Here is a 17,372-nt window from a genome sequence, read left to right as displayed (position 1 = left end):
AAAGTTGACCCTTGCCCCTGCAACTAATGTGGCAGTAGTACTATAACTTATCTTTGAAAAGTTAAGAAATGTTGAGACATACTGTACAAATACAATATAAGAATGTCCTTGGTGAATCCCTAGCACTGGGTCCTTCAGGAGGAAATGGCCTGAAATTAAAAAAGGCTCAACATGCTTTTTGTAATATAATTTACTACATTAATACTAACCGAGCTCTAAATCAGGGTTTTACGGCAAACTCTACTGGATCTACTGGATAGCACAGTAGTGTGTAAAGTCTACAGAACTTGTATTGTGACCCCAGATAAACATTTTTTTATCATAATCTGTATAATGACTATGAACAATACATCAATATTTACTGTACCATGTATTATACATATATATATATACATATATTTATATCTATTCAGATTCAGATTCTCTTTATTGCATCCCAAGCTGGGCAATTGATTGCTCACAATATAAAACATACGTACAGTACATAAAATACACACAAAATATATCAGACTCTCAAATACTAAGACATAAGACTTAAAACAAAGCTGGCAAGATACGTAAAAACGGTAAAATACAAAAAACAGTAAAACAGCACCAGAGATACTTGTGAAACATTGGATTGCACAATGAGCAAGATTAGTGACCTAACGAGTAAAAGATTCATTATGAAGTTTAATACAACGAGGGATAAAGGAGGATTTGTAACGATTCGTAATGGCACGGGGTAGTCTCATCCGCCCACTGCGGGGTATTATTGCACTTTCCAAATTAATGTGTAGAGGGTGGCTAGTTGTTGAGAACCCCAACAAGTTTACTTTGAAGGTGAAGATGATATGAGGTGTTCACTGACTGCTGACGTTCGCCTAGGATGCGACTGACTTGGCTTATAATAGAATCTATCCGTTTTCTGTCGGTACCATTGACATTACCTCCCCAACAATTAATGCAATATGACCACACACTGAAAATCACAGAATTGTAGAAATAGAAAATATATATATATTGAATTGTAATGTGAACATTGTAAAATCCAGAACAGTGAAACAACTTCCAGCCTCTACCGGGATTTGAACCCGGGCCTCCCTAACCACTTGGACACCCTAATCACTAGGCTATGGACGCTGATTGTATGTCTAGAGGTTAGAAACCACAGTAGGCGTTTTGTCACCTGTTTCTAACAATACTAGTTCTGGTTTGGTGACATATATATATATATATATATATATATATATATATATATGTACATGCTGTATGAATTGCATTGATCCAGATCAGAAGGGTGAATTGGGTGTTAAGTTTTAAAGCATATCATTACCAAGCATTTTAAGTGTATTGTTACGATTTGTTTTCAGTGGCAAGTAAACAGTTCAAATCACCTTATCTGATGATGTGATAACGCTGTAAATATTAACTAGAGATTTTTATCATTGAGATGAAGGCTAAACTCTATGCTGGTGTGAAGTACATGTGGATCTTTTGGTTTTAAAAACACAAGAGTTACAAGGGTTAACAACTGCAGCACCTGGGTGATTAATCACTGCTGCTCTAACAGCTCATAGTGTAACAATTAAACAGCTCATAGTGTAACAATTAAACAGCTCATAGTGTAACAATTAAACAGCTCATAGTGTAACAATTAAACAGCTCATAGTGTAACAATTAAACAGCTCATAGTGTAACAATTAAACAGCTCATAGTGTAACAATTAAACAGCTCATAGTGTAACAATTAAACAGCTCATAGTGTAACAATTAAACAGCTCATAGTGTAACAATTAAACAGCTCATAGTGTAACAATTAAACAGCTCATAGTGTAACAATTAAACAGCTCATAGTGTAACAATTAAACAGCTCATAGTGTAACAATTAAACAGCTCATAGTGTAACAATTAAACAGCTCATAGTGTAACAATTAAACAGCTCATAGTGTAACAATTAAACAGCTCATAGTGTAACAATTAAACAGCTCATAGTGTAACAATTAAACAGCTCATAGTGTAACAATTAAACAGCTCATAGTGTAACAATTAAACAGCTCATAGTGTAACAATTAAACAGCTCATAGTGTAACAATTAAACAGCTCATAGTGTAACAATTAAACAGCTCATAGTGTAACAATTAAACAGCTCATAGTGTAACAATTAAACAGCTCATAGTGTAACAATTAAACAGCTCATAGTGTAACAATTAAACAGCTCATAGTGTAACAATTAAACAGCTCATAGTGTAACAATTAAACAGCTCATAGTGTAACAATTAAACAGCTCATAGTGTAACAATTAAACAGCTCATAGTGTAACAATTAAACAGCTCATAGTGTAACAATTAAACAGCTCATAGTGTAACAATTAAACAGCTCATAGTGTAACAATTAAACAGCTCATAGTGTAACAATTAAACAGCTCATAGTGTAACAATTAAACAGCTCATAGTGTAACAATTAAACAGCTCATAGTGTAACAATTAAACAATCAATTACATGAACTTGTGATCATGTATTGTTTTACCTTGTCAGATTACCACACCATCTACTGCACTCTCTGTACCAGGGTTCTTCAGTATGCTATTGCTATTCATGCTGTATTCTTTTAATCTCTGGTAAACCCTACGTTTCATTTTATGACCAAAACATCATGTAACATTCAATATTATGAGAACCGGTTACTTTAACCAGTGGTTTCGATCCGGGTCTGTTTTTAGTCAGGATCTCTGTTCAGTACAGCCAGAAATTGCGAACTCAACTACATGTATGGAAGACGCACAAGCCTTACCCACCTGTATGTGTTTGATGTGCTGACACTTGACTACTGTTATAGGCTTACAGTACTGTCTTGAAAGTACACAATTTACAGAGTTGAACTTCTGCGAATAAAACCACAGATATAATCAGTGAGTTTAAATTAGGGGTGGGTCCACTTAATTAAATCTTAACAGTCAGCTGGCACACCTGGAAACGTTAGCAAATAAAGTTTCTTTTTATGGTACTGTAACCTGAATATATAGTCCTTTGCTTACCAGATTGAATGCCTGTTGTTTTTGTATTTATGGTAAAAGTTTGATCGTGGTAACTCAACTTTGACCTTGACAGGAGCAGAGGAGCTTGATGAATCGCATTAATCTGAAACTTCCTCTGCAGTTTGAACGTGGATGTTATACTGTAGGTTGGGGAAGTAGAGGAAGGTAGTGGTACCAGATAGTTTATATCAATGGTGTATTCACTGTTATATAGACGATCCACTCTATAGTGGAGTACTTAATGTGCTCAAATGCTAACCACTACAGCTGGTAACATTGGCCTCTTGGGTCATTATTTATGTCATGTATGCATTCTTACAAGCCCAGGGGAGGGTGGTGCCAGGTCAGGGGTCCACCCCCCTGCCCCCTCGCCCCCTTAGGCTGAAGTCATTTCTGTATTCCACTATAGTCCCCTGGTTTATTCTGTGTCTTTTCCTGCTTCCTTAGGTAGAAATGGCTACATTTGATTTAAAATGAAACTTTACCCTCCTGTTACAGGCCCATATCATTTATCAAGCAGGTGTTGGTACAAACTAGTCTTTACACTACAGTATCTTTGATAAATTGTGAAGGACATCATATTTGTCTCATGTTTGAAGAAACTCTCATGTTGGTATATACTGGAACCAAATTGCCTGTGCAAGCCATAAGTGACCCTATTTATATTATATAAGAAGCTCTATAACCCTAAAATTTATTGCTGATACTATCTGTTTTATGATTGTGATTCCAAGGGTCACCAAGTTTATTCTGTTTTACATAAGGAGATGAATGCCAGGGCATGCACCACTTATGAATGGCATTTACCCCAATTATTATATATATGTTGTCTAGAATAATAATAATTATTAAAAAAATAACTTTGAGGATTTTTAAAGAGCAGACATATCCACCGATAATGGTGCTCAAGGCGCATCACAATATTACCCTGGTCAACGATAACCTGTCAAACATAGAGACAACCCCTCCACATGGCAGCAGCTAAACAGCGCCTGGCTGACAGTTTTATCTCACAGGTCCCCATTTATACACCTGGGTGAAGAGAGGCAATGGAGATTAAGTGTCTTGCCCAAGGACACAACGCAATGATTTGGCCAGGAATTGAATCTGTAATCCTTAGATCACAAGTCCACTGCCTTAAACCTCTTGAACACAACGCACTCCCGAAAAGTATTTCTTTGTATTTGGTTGGTAATGCTACCATTCAAACCTTCTGAAACACTTATCATACTTGACAACGAGCACAGTGTTGAACCCAGTGCTCTGAGTTTGATTTGGTGTGTAATGGGTGAGTAGAACCTTCCAGAAAAGAAAAAAAAGGTATACAAGTAGTCTCTAAGTTACAGGTGCCGTACAGTGGAAAGCTGAACCTTCAAAATGTGACATAAATTGGGAGGGTGGGGGCAGGGGGAGGATGAAAGAGTCACGGCTCGAAGAGAGTTTTGTTATTTACTTCGCTCCTCTCTTACCTGTCTCCCCACTCCACATCTGCACTTTCCCCCTATTTACCTAACTACACATTGGAACGTTTTAGCACTGCGCCCTCGCTCCCCTGGCACTGACCACATACACCTCCTTCCGAATCTACCACCCAGGAAGAAAACTACACGTTTAGTTAGCAAAAATTTTATGAGTGATTGATCTCCAAGCATGAATTAAATTTGATGAACTTGTAAAGTAGCTAGGAGGGGAAGGGCTAAACTGTGGTCTCACAGTCAGTTTAATAGTAAAGTTATTTATTGATAAGATTTAATATCAGGGGTTGCAGAAGTAGGTTCAATCTGGGGTGATGGGGCACAAACTTGGAGGAGCTGGGGGGGGGGGAGGGACATGTGACTTTGATTGAGGAGGCAAAAGGTTACATTAAAGCTTAAAACCTTCCGACAAATGGATCATCTGTTCATTCGGTACTACAAATTCCAGTATTTGTAAATTTTAAAAAAAAATTTATTTTTATAAAAAGGGAACTTTTTGATTGAATGTTCTTTCGTCAAGTTTTCAACAACTGTGCACTTTTTTCACGTATAATTTTATTGAAATTGTCAACAAAAGGGCATTGTTTCAATAATGTTCAATAATAATGTCAATTTTAATTGCAATAAATGGAAAATCAGAGCGTGATTTTTCAAAAGTGGGCACATCCTATTTATTAAAAGGGCACTTTTGAGATTTTTTCACTGCCCCTGCAAACTACAGACAAATTAAGCAAGTTTCTACATTGTTGAGAATAAATAGGTAAACTTTCCTAAGATTCCCACCTTCACCTGTGGTGACACTACTGTTTGAACCTATAACTGAGCTGTTATTACTGTTAAATAGTAGAGCGATTTTCACTGCTAGATGGGTAGGAGTTTGCTCAGTAACCATATATGCTACAGATTGGTAGAGTTGATTATGATTTTAAACGTAGACAAAAGAAGAAAAATTCTGGGCAAACAATGGAAACAATAGATGACCTCTGCCTGGTGTCTGCACCACTTGAATAGTTTTGCATAAAATTCTATTAAATCCTATTGAAGTTTGAAACAGGTGCACATTTGGGCTGAACTTCTCCCAGTGAGATAAAGGGAAATTGATATTATTACCCAATAAGTCTCGTTCATGCTGTAAATATTGCATACTGTCCTTGTCAACTTTGGGTGAGATTACCCAAAGGATGTCTCATTTTGCAGCTGGTTTTGTTTTAAGACAATTGATAACAGTGGATGATGGATCCACTTTTGCTACCATGCATCTCCCCTTCCTCTCTCACTACCATCTCATCACAAACTGTGAGCGTTCCTCGTGAAAGTTGAAATTATGAAGATCATTTTAATTGTTAAGGTTTAATTTATTGTTTGACGATTCAAGTAGAAATATATGACAACTCTCTCTTTAAATGTTGCTTCACATTCTAAAAAAAAAGAGTGGTGGATAACCTCTTCCCCACCACTTTCACACTCGTGCCCCACCACCTCCCCTTCCCCACCCTCCCCACCCATTTCCCACCACCTCCCTTCCCCATCGGGAAATAATGAAGTATTCAGATTTTGTGTAGCAGTTTGGATGGGTTCTGAATTTATATATCTTATGAATTACTATATATGGTTTCTGTGTACAAAACTGCTATGCATCAAGTGCACTTCTTAAGCATTTCAAGCATTTTGCATTGCATTTTGGGATGCCATACTGGATACGTTATTACCTGATTAATTATTAAATATTAAACAGTATTTACAACAAAGTAATGAGATTGCAATATCATCGAGGATTCTTTCTGCAGTAGATTGACAGGTTTTACATGATCAGAGCTATGTTTTAACACCCTTTCGTTACTACATATCACTGTCTTCTACCTCTTACAGCTATGCCATGGTTTGGTGTGGACATAGGCGGTACTCTTGCCAAGTTGGTGTACTTCGAGCCAAACGACGTCCTCCCAGGGGACAATGACCCCGATGTGGAACCAGATGCCCTAGAAACGATTCAACACTACCTCAAGTCAAACACTGCCTACGGTGACACAGGTGTCCGGGACGTGTACCTGGAGATACCCAACGTGACCGTACTGGGTCACACGGGGTCACTCCATTTCATTAGATTCCCCACTTACGAGATGGAGACATTCCTGCATCTGGTGAAAGAGAAGAAGTTGTCCAGTTTGGCAGAAGTCATCCATGCCACTGGTGGTGGCGCATTCAAATTTGAAAAAGACTTCTTTAATGTAAGTTTTGGATGTTATGTATTTGTCTATTCATTCTGAAACTTTATTTCCAGAAAAATTTAAGTTTAAAATACAGTATCTGAATTGCGTTGACACCAGAATTTTGAATTCAACTCCATGTTTAAACTCAGAGATCTGTGCTCGACTCAGTTCTAGTGTGAACAGGCCCTACATCATTTCGACAATACGTCAACCAAAAATGAGGATTTCATATATATACAAGACTTCAACAGACTTTGGATCTGTATCCTGTGCTACTGTAGGTTAAAAATTATTTTTTCTTGGCACTTTTCCAAATACGTTCAAAATTTTCTAGTCACTTATCTGTCCTTCTTTGGTACAAAACAAATCCTATCTGAGGGTTGGAACGGAATTGGGCATTTTGGTGTAGCACTGTGACATATTAATACATTTATATCATCATCTGTCACCATGTACAATGCAATATCCAAGTCATTCCTGTCCAGTGAATGAATTTTATACGTCACTACTCGCTTACCTGTCTCCCCCAGACATCCGCATCCTCCCTCTACCATATCTGAGTCAGCTGGTAACCTTTTCTCAGCACTGTACGTCCTCTCAGACCGGTCACTCCTGGTTTCATGAGGAGGGCTTCCACCAAAAGCCGTCACTCGTAAATATCTGCTCAATAGTTTATGTGTTATGACTTTGAATTTATAGATCGTAAACATGAAACTACAGAAACACGATGAACTCAACTGTCTGATTCATGGAATTCATTTCATCGACCGGTTGATCCCCAACGAGTGTTACTACTGGAACCACTCTGACCCGCGTAACCCAGAGAGCAGTGTCAAAACGCCGTATGACTTTCGTGACCCTTACCCTTATCTGGTCGTAAACATAGGCTCAGGGGTCAGCATCCTAGCAGTACATTCCCAAACTGATTTTCAAAGAGTTTCTGGAACAAGGTAAGGCTATCTCTTTGTCAAAAAAGACAAAACAGAGGGTAGGAAAAAGAGAAATGCCTCTGAGATATTCAAATTTCTCTTCGGACAGTTAAAAATAGTACAGCCATTATTAAGAGACAGGAACATTATTCGGGCAAGGGTGATGTTTCATTTGTTAGACTTTTGTTAGATTTTTATCATACATTGTAAATAACAGAATATCATACTCTTCATATTCTTGCAACTTTTGTTTCTTGACTGCATACAGTGAGGTTTTTGCCTGTTATTGGTTGATACTGTAGTGTACAGAATTGTCTGGCAAATTAAGCTTGCCCAGCTTGTGAACTAACTAAGCTGTTTCTTATTTCTTTTGACGATATATAATTTATATGCATTTAGATAAAATTTAAAAATAAGTTGTTGATAATTTTTTTGGAAGGTTAGCCTTATGCCAAGACTTGAGGACAGCATTAAAGTTTGCATTTTCCGTACAGGTCAAACCCTTGACCTCCTTCTTGGCAACATTTTAACATATTTTGTGAAAGGTTTGTGGTACGTAGTACATTTATTGGTGACCCTAAATGCACACTGTCATATATTCATTTAAATATGAATATTTATTTGAAAAGTTTAATCCCTTTTGTTTCCTTCTCCTCAACAGTCTGGGGGGAGGTACATTTCTAGGTCTATGCTGTCTTCTCACCGGCTGTGAAACGTTTGAAGAAGCCATTGACATGGCTACTCAGGGGGACAACCAAAAGGTGGACAAGTTAGTGCGAGATATATATGGAGGAGCCTACAACAGGTTTGGATTGCCAGGAAGCACAGTAGCCAGCAGGTAGGTTACTGTACATTAAGCCTTGTCTGTGATGTGCATGTTTCATTCTGTCCTTGTTTGATGTTTCTCTGTGGTGCTCATCACAACCTAAATAACTGTAAGGTTGGCAGATAGACTAGTTAATGTGAGATATATATGGAGGAGCCTACAACAGGTTTGGATTGCCAGGAGGCACAGTAGCCAGCAGGTAGGTTACTGTACATTAAAACTTCTCTGTGATGTGCATGTTTCATTCTGTCCTTGTTTGATGTTTCTCTGTGGTGCTCATCACAACCTAAATAACTGTAAGGTTGGCAGATAGACTAGTTAATGTGAGATATATATGGAGTAGCCTACAACAGGTTTGAATTGCCAGGAGGCACAGTAGCCAGCAGGTAGGTTACTGTACATTAAGCCTTCTCTGTGATGTGCATGTTTCATTCTGTCCTTGTTTGATGTTTCTCTCTGGTACTCATCACAACCTAAATAACTGTAAGGTTGGCAGATAGACTAGTTAATGTGAGATATATATGGAGTAGCCTACAACAGGTTTGAATTGCCAGGAGGCACAGTAGCCAACAGGTAGGTTACTATATAGTATGAAATAATTCCTTTTAGTTTGAAAGTCAGGTCTTTCAATATCGTTTGCAGTGTTTAATGAGCTGATTTGTTTTTTCTACTCTTTTCTAACGAAACGTAATTTCGGTTATAATATACTGTTAACTGTTAATCTACTGTTAACTTCTACTGTTAATATACTGTTAACTGTTAATCTACTGTTAACTTCTACTGTTAATGTACTGTTAACTGTTAATCTACTGTTAACTTCTACTGTTAATGTACTGTTAACTGTTAATCTACTGTTAACTTCTACTGTTAATGTACTGTTAACTGTTAATCTACTGTTAACTTCTACTGTTAATGTACTGTTAACTGTTAATCTTCTGTTAACTTCTACTGTTAATGTACTCTTAACTGTTAATCTACTGTTAACTTCTACTGTTAATGTACTGTTAACTTCTACTGTTAATGAACTGTTAACTGTTAATCTACTGTTAACTTCTACTGTTAACTGTTAATCTACTGTTAACTTCTACTGTTAATGTACTGTTAACTGTTAATGTACTGTTAACTTCTACTGTTAATGTACTGTTAACTGTTAATCTACTGTTAAATTCTACTGTTAATGTACTCTTAACTGTTAATCTACTGTTAACTTCTACTGTTAATGTACTGTTAACTGTTAATCTACTGTTAACTTCTACTGTTAATGTACTGTTAACTGTTAATCTACTGTTAGCTTCTACTGTTAATGTACTCTTAACTGTTAATCTACTGTTAACTTCTACTGTTAATGTACTCTTAACTGTTAATCTACTGTTAACTTCTACTGTTAATGTACTCTTAACTGTTAATCTACAGTACTGTTAACTTCTACTGTTAATGTACTCTTAACTGTTAATCTACTGTTAACTTCTACTGTTAACTGTTAACTTCTGCTGTTAACTTCTACTGTTAATGTACTGTTAACTGTTAATCTACTGTTAACTTCTACTGTTAATGTACCTAACTGTTAATCTACTGTTAACTTCTACTGTTAATGTACTCTTAACTGTTAATCTACTGTTAACTTCTACTGTTAATGTACTGTTAACTGTTAACTTCTACTGTTAACTTCTACTGTTAATGTACTGTTAACTGTTAACCTACTGTTAACTCCTACTGTTAATGTACTGTTAACTGTTAATCTACTGTTAACTTCTACTGTTAATGTACTGTTAACTGTTAACTTCTACTGTTAACTTCTACTGTTAATGTACTGTTAACTGTTAACTTCTACTGTTAACTTCTACTGTTAATGTACTGTTAACTTCTACTGTTAACTTCTACTGTTAACTTCTACTGTTAACTTCTACTGTTAACTGTTAATGTACTGTTAACTTCTACTGTTAATGTACTTTTTGGTTAATTGAGTTAACATGTGGAGTGATATTTCTACTCTCCCACAGCTTTGGATTTATGCATCGAAAAGAGAAGAGAGAGGAAGCTTCAAAAGCTGATCTAGCCCGAGCAACTCTTGTTACGATCACAAACAATATCGGCTCTCTGGCTATGATGACTGCCATGAATTTGGTGAGTGCTTCAACTCAGAGAGTTAACGATTGATGGTTCAAAACAAGAACGATTTAAAGTAGATGAATGCTCAGAAGACATTGTCAGATTGATGGAAGTGGTGCAACCCTTGTAAAATCATAACCATATTTTTGTTTTAACCATTTTATTGAGTGTACGTATTTAAAATAAAAAGTATAAAAATTCTACTTTTTTATATTGAAACCGCCACCAGATCACCTGATCCTAAATTTTAGTGCAACATCTTATAAAAATTGATCACGAATGCAAAAGAAAAGACATTTGAAAAAACTAAAATCAAAGAAATATGGTATATGTTCTTGAACTGAAATGTTGTTGCTTCCATTTTTTTATAAGTTGATTAGTTGAAAATGGATTGTCAGAAAAAATCAACTGGGGTGAAAAATGTGTCTTACTGGTACTGATAATTGGACTAAATTATATCAATCATGCAAAGAGTACTGCTCTTTGTGACTGGAGTTTGCTGAGTTGAAATTGGAATGACTCTTGACAATATATATAGCAGAACAGAATTAACGGTATATCGATATGGAAAAATCTCATATCGCAACAATGCTACTGGTTTACTGCCCTGGAGGTAACAAATGCCTCAAGAATTGTGTGTACAAAAGTGACGTAGTGTCTAAGGTGACATTGCAGCAAAATGTCTAATCTATAACAGAACACTGATATCTTCTATGGACAATTCTTGCGTATAGCCATAAAAACAATAAAAATTCACTTTTATTCAGGTCAGTGTCCTCAAGTACAAGAAGAACATCACATCTTGATTGCTGTAGTACAGAGTTTCACTCCCAATCTTTTCTCTTTCTTCTTGCAGAAATTAACTCGTGTAGTATTTGTGGGCAATTTCCTGAGAGTTAACCCAATAGCAATGAAGCTCTTGGCCTACGCAATGGATTATTGGTCGGGAGGCGCATTAAAAGCTCTCTTCCTAGAGCATGAGGTTAGTCTGGATATTATCTTTAATAATTCTTCATCATCTTTTTATAATTTTTTGGTTATTATAGATATCGATGGCTTCTTCAATGAGATAATGTTGCGGGAAGTCCACATAATCGGTAGCTGAGTAATTGTATCATGGCCACTTCATTTCCCTGTCCATTCCTCCTTGTACATACTCTCCAACCCTCCTTGAAATATATCGTAGGAAACTGCACAGCGTGGCTTGTAGTAAGCCAACCACAAATCAATGATAGTTATGCTGATTATAAAGGTCTCCCTTTCTGGTGAAGGTCATAGGTCACTTGATATCAGCAGGTATGAAACACTTTGTATAATTTGTAAACTTTGGAGGGTGCAAAAAAGATCTATCCTGTTTCAAAGTCAAAAGAGATTGATGTTTAAAACTTGTAATATGTCATCTACAAAAGTAAAGCTTGGGTGACTTGCATACCTACTGTGTAGTTTCACCTATGTATAGTGATAAAGCAACACTTGATAACTCAAAAAGCACAGCTGTGTGTAATGTTACTTCTTGGAAGGTATGTCCCACTTAGTGAACCCTATCGCTTTTCATGTTAAAATATGTCTACATATAAAGTCAGTCTAAAAGGCCTTGTTGATCACTTGAAATCGACAGTATTCAAAATCATTACAGTGTTGTTTCTATCATAAACTTAATGCTATTGTAGACCATTGGCTTATTTGTTTTCTTCTGTTGTTGTCTTATTTTCATCTCTCTCTTTTTTTGTGGCGGTTTAGGGCTATTTTGGATCCGTAGGTGCCTTCCTTCAACTCATGGGTTATTCCCACGAAAGCAGCAACACAGATATCATCTCATCACCTCACAAGGAGCAAAATGGCAGCCACAGCAGCGGCAGAGAGGTAGATACGGAGACAGACTCAACCGCATCTCAGTGAAGACCAAAACTATGAGACCAAACAGTCTCACAATGAAGACCAAACTATATTGGTGACTGGTTCAATGGTCTCTCTGTCAAGACCACGCTATGAGACCATTTTAAACTTAGCGGTCTGACAACTGAAAACCAAACTATGAGATTAAATTCAATGTTCCCACGGTGCAGACCAATCTATAGGCATATTTTCATGGACTCACGGTGCAGACCAAAGTGTGAGACTAAATTTAGTGGTCTCACCCATGGAGACTGCAGCATAGGGCAACGCTCATTGGTCTCGTGGTGAAGACTAAACTATGAGATTAATTTTGATTTATAAATAAATTCTGCAAAAGTCTTCCATTGCTGGTCTTCATTTTTGAAGTTTTTGTTCTTGAGTTTGACACCTACAGATACTCTTTCTCCTATATACTGTGACATTTTAGTTACATTGCTGTTTTGTTTTTAACATCCATTTCCAAAGCATGGGCATTTTTTGGAAACGTAACTTTTATAATGCAGATGATTCCAAAGGAGAGAGAGGAAGGGGTGGTGAAGCTGACGATGTTATTAGTCAGATTTGCTACTAAGTACTGCACATGAGTATTTAGCTACAGGCATGCACAATTGCTGGGAAGAGCTATTCTTTTCTACAAACCACTTTCTATACAAATTTTGTTTACTGTTTTCAAGTTCCATATAGAAGACTTGAGAGGTAAGGGGAGTGGAGAGGTTGTTGGGGACGGGGGGGGGGGGGGAGGTGGTGAAGGAGTCTTAAGTGTTCGCCAGCTTTTAGCTCTTGACACACCTTCAACTAATAAGTATTGCATGTGAAGATAATGCTAATGATATCCACAAGGCTTACATGGGCAAAAGTGTTTCATTTTTCTATAGATTTAACTTTCCAAACAGTATAAAATTTGAAAATAGTCGTAATGGAGTAGATTTACTTCGTTCCCCACTTACCTGTCTCCCCACAACCTATGCACCGCATTCTACCGTGTCTAGAATGCCCTGGTAATCTTTTAACACTGTACACCCTCACTGGCCCAAATGGCCTTCCTTCATTTTTCTACCCACAAAGTAAGTGGGTCACTCGTAAATATATAAACCAGTAAGTTTTATAATGTTTGTTGTATTTTCTACGTTTTAAGAAAGTCATCAGTTGCCACTTCATCAAATGTTTGAATAACCTTTTCCAATATATCAAATCACTTTTTACTTTCAAATAAGGAAGATTGTCTTTTGTATTTTTCGTTGGAAATTCACATTGATGAACAATGTCATGATGAAACTCATCATGAAAATTCAGGATGTTATTTGATCAGGAGTAGGTCTCCCTTTCCCCCCCCCCCCCCCCCCCTCCCAAAAATATATATGCTTCACTACATTTGAAAGGCTGGACAAACAAGATGCAGCTTGTTTCTTGGCAGGCTACATTAAAAATAAAAAAGCAGAAGGCATTTGGATTGCAATTGTAACAGCCAATGTAGTGCATTTGCTTTTGTGATTGGCAGAAATGGTTTCTTTGCAATGAATGGTTAAAGCATGCTTCTTTGAGATAACCTCTACTTTGAGATAACCTCTACTTTGAGATAACCTCTTCTTTGAGGTAACACCTACTTTGAGATAACCTCTACTTTGAGATAACCTCTACTTTGAGATAACCCCTACTTTGAGATAACCTCTACTTTGAGATAACCTCTACTCTGAGAAAACCTCTACTTTGAGATAACATCTACTTTGAGATAACCTCTACTTTGAGATAACCTCTACTCTGAGATAACCTCTACTTTGAGATAACCTCTACTCTGAGATAACCTCTACTTTGAGATAACCTCTGCTCTGAGATAACCTCTTCTTTGAGATAACCTCTACTTTGAGATAACCTCTGCTTTGAGATAACCTCTACTCTACATTGATCCATCTTATTAACATTATTTTTTAAACTAAACATGGTAGTGTGAATAAGAGGTATCATGTTACATTGGTGAAGGCGATATTGTCCATTTGTTGGCTTCTGTTTCATTATTCAAGATGCTAATTTCACGTATGAGGTTTTGGGATCGCAGATAATGAGAAAATATTAGAGTACTTTTGTCATATGTATAATACCTTTTCTATCTTTATAATTTCAAATTTTTTCAGATGGGTGGGAATATGAAGAAAGGGTACCACAATATTAATTCCTAAAAGAAAAGTCTGAAGGTTTTGAATATATGTAAATGAAAAGGTGGTTGTTACCTCGTTAATAAGTATATGATTAGCTCCATGCAGTACAGATTGTTTTTCTTGATTAGTATGTCTATTAAAGTAAGATATAATAGTTTTCAAGTTAACATCAAATGTTACTCTTTCATTCATTTATTAATTCTCATTGGACCTGTCATTGTGGACCAAGAAATGGACAAAATATGATAATAATTTATGATGGTTATGCTCAACTTATAGAATGGTATTCTTAAATTTTTCTCTTTGCTTGTGTCATTAAAAATCCAAATCTAATATCTTCTTACAGAGCTGTCTGAAACAGTGTGTGAGGTTTTGTGAACACTTTTTATAATTACTAATATTATGAATATTTTCTATATAATATTGTAGGACGTTGATGGTACTCTACTCTCATTGGCTGTTCTTACCAACCAAGAATTCTTTCAATTTTAGTGTTTATAAGCAGCTGGTGTGAATTTGCAATATAATATCGTCCATGACAAACACAGCAGAAAACATAACGTTAGTTTGTTTTTTAGCTGTAGTGTGATCACAAATGCAGACACATCAGCACAAAACGTAACGTTAGTTTGTTTTTTAGCTGTAGTGTGATAACATATGCTCAATATCCCGAGACTCCAGATCACTTTGAATTGGCTAACTTGTTCAGCTGGTTGTTTGTTCATTTGACAAGATAGATTATTTTGTAATCATATGATATATACCAGGTATAGCTAACGTTGTCTAGACCCAGGAAAGTGTTTACTTTAGTGAGTAAGGCATCTGTCAAGCATTTTACCGGGTTACAGGTGTCACCATCACATTAACACAGTCTGTAGCATAATTGATACGTCAAATATCTGAGTATTTCATTGGTCAGTGCTGACATGGGTAACCGATACTTACATGAGATAATCAACATCATTAGTTTATACCTTTGGGGGGGGGGGGGGTAGGGGTATTTTAGAAAACCAGCATCCATGTATTGTAAATGATGTTAACTGAAAGACTCACAAAGCTGTATGATTGACATTTAAGCGAAGCTTTGTCATGCGTTATTAGTGTACTGGTGCAGATGAATATTGAACAAGTTGCACTGGTTTGGAATAGATGTATTGTGTGAGAGAGTGTACCTTTAAGTGTACCAGGTGTATTTCATTTCAGTATCAAAGATATTGCATTGCTGCTTAAATACAAAATTGCTTTAAATTACATTTTGATATTTTTATAAGCCATACAGTCAAACTGTTTTCTGAAAGCCCAATTTAATGGCTCGTTGAAAGGTGTTATTTAAGAAGACATTTTTGGTTTCGATGGTAATTCGTAACCTTTGCATTCATGATGGCATATGTGTGTTTGGCTTTGTGACGCCTGGCTTGTAAACACAATATCTGAAGAAGGGAAGGTTCGAACAATTTCATATGTGGTGTGTAGAAGTACCACATTGAGAACAAGAAGCTTCTTGTTTTGTGGAGGTCAAATATCATTTGGGGTCACCAGGGGTCAAATTGTGAAAACCTGGTTAACAAGAAGGTAAGCTTGGGCAGATCCCATATTTAAAATGTATACATATTGAGTTAATTTTGCTCTGGTCCTAAAAAGCTGTGATAGGCTCCAAGATATTCAACATAATCTAATATTGTATTTGATATTGTAACTAACATTACAGACAGACAGACAAACACACAAACAAGAGGAACTTTTAATTTGAAACAGCCCGAGGAGTGGTGATAATGTAAAGGCAAATTCGTGGACGACACATCGTTATAAACAGGGTCAAAGAGTTTAACTACATTTAAAGGTATTTTTTACAATTGGACGGCCAGATCAAATGTGAAAACGATTCGTTCATGGGTGATACAACCATTTTAATACTGGTCATATCTGAAGCTAAAACTGTTCAAATTTTGCTAGTTTTTCCTTGGTTTCAATAGCACAAACATTAACAATTTCATCATTGCCCGTAGACTGACAGGCAGTGGATATATCAAGAGATGTACGTTTGTACATGCTCAGTCCTCTCATTAAACTCAAGGATTTTTACACTTATTGCTAAGAATTATGTAAAGCACAGTGCATATGTTCAGAAACAGAAACAAAAAAGTGCTTTGTTTCAATCCCCCCCCCACAATCCCCACACCTGTTATCTGTCATGGAAGAGATTATATCCTTGTAAATAAATATAATAACAATGACAAAAATTTGTAAAGAAAAAAATGACAAAATTTTTACCCTAGAGCAAAAGAAACAAAATTAAATCACAATGATAAAAACACAATTTAAAGTGTAAACATTAATTTAATAATCTGGTTTTCTTAAAACAATAGAAATGTAAACAATACTTAATTATCACTAAACAATGTCAGCAAAGTTGACTTTTTACTTTTTTGAGAGTTTGGTAAATCATCAATAGTTATGGATACAAATATTCCCATTAATTTATGCCTTTCATTTCCTTGATCTTATTTGAATTTCACTTAATTTAAATAATGCAGACAGAGCCATTTGAGAATTGTCATTCTATCAGAGTTGCCATCTTCATACAGGTAAAGGATGGCTAATAGGCAGAAATGCTTTTTTAGTATAAGGAAACAGAAAAATTTGAGCACTATGGATGTTTCTATATAACTATAACAGTTATCAAGATATTCATCTTTGAAATATACTAAATCCCTGGGAATGATCCTTTAAAGGCATTGAAGACTCGCCCCAAACGGTG

At 36.2% G+C, this 17,372-nt stretch overlaps 1 protein-coding gene across 6 annotated transcripts in view; it reads left to right on the top strand.

Annotated features, from left to right (window-relative positions):
• Window positions 1–13,800, top strand: part of LOC139968118 (pantothenate kinase 3-like) — a 41,832-nt gene extending 28,032 nt beyond the window's left edge. For all 6 annotated transcript variants that reach the window (XM_071972500.1, XM_071972499.1, XM_071972501.1 and 3 more), the window contains exons 3-8: window positions 6,361–6,719; window positions 7,401–7,651; window positions 8,292–8,468; window positions 10,457–10,580; window positions 11,422–11,547; window positions 12,306–13,800. In XM_071972500.1, coding sequence (XP_071828601.1) covers window positions 6,361–6,719; window positions 7,401–7,651; window positions 8,292–8,468; window positions 10,457–10,580; window positions 11,422–11,547; window positions 12,306–12,464 — 1,196 coding nt within the window. In that variant the 3' untranslated portion in view covers window positions 12,465–13,800. The remainder of the gene's footprint in view (window positions 1–6,360; window positions 6,720–7,400; window positions 7,652–8,291; window positions 8,469–10,456; window positions 10,581–11,421; window positions 11,548–12,305) is intronic.
• The last annotated feature ends 3,572 nt before the right edge of the window (window positions 13,801–17,372 follow it).

The sequence above is a fragment of the Apostichopus japonicus genome, chromosome 5 (genome assembly GCF_037975245.1).
Source record: "Apostichopus japonicus isolate 1M-3 chromosome 5, ASM3797524v1, whole genome shotgun sequence".
Taxonomy (NCBI): Eukaryota; Metazoa; Echinodermata; class Holothuroidea; order Aspidochirotida; family Stichopodidae; genus Apostichopus; species Apostichopus japonicus.
Note: the sequence above shows the minus strand (reverse complement) of the source record. Positions and strands in the feature narration are given on the sequence as shown.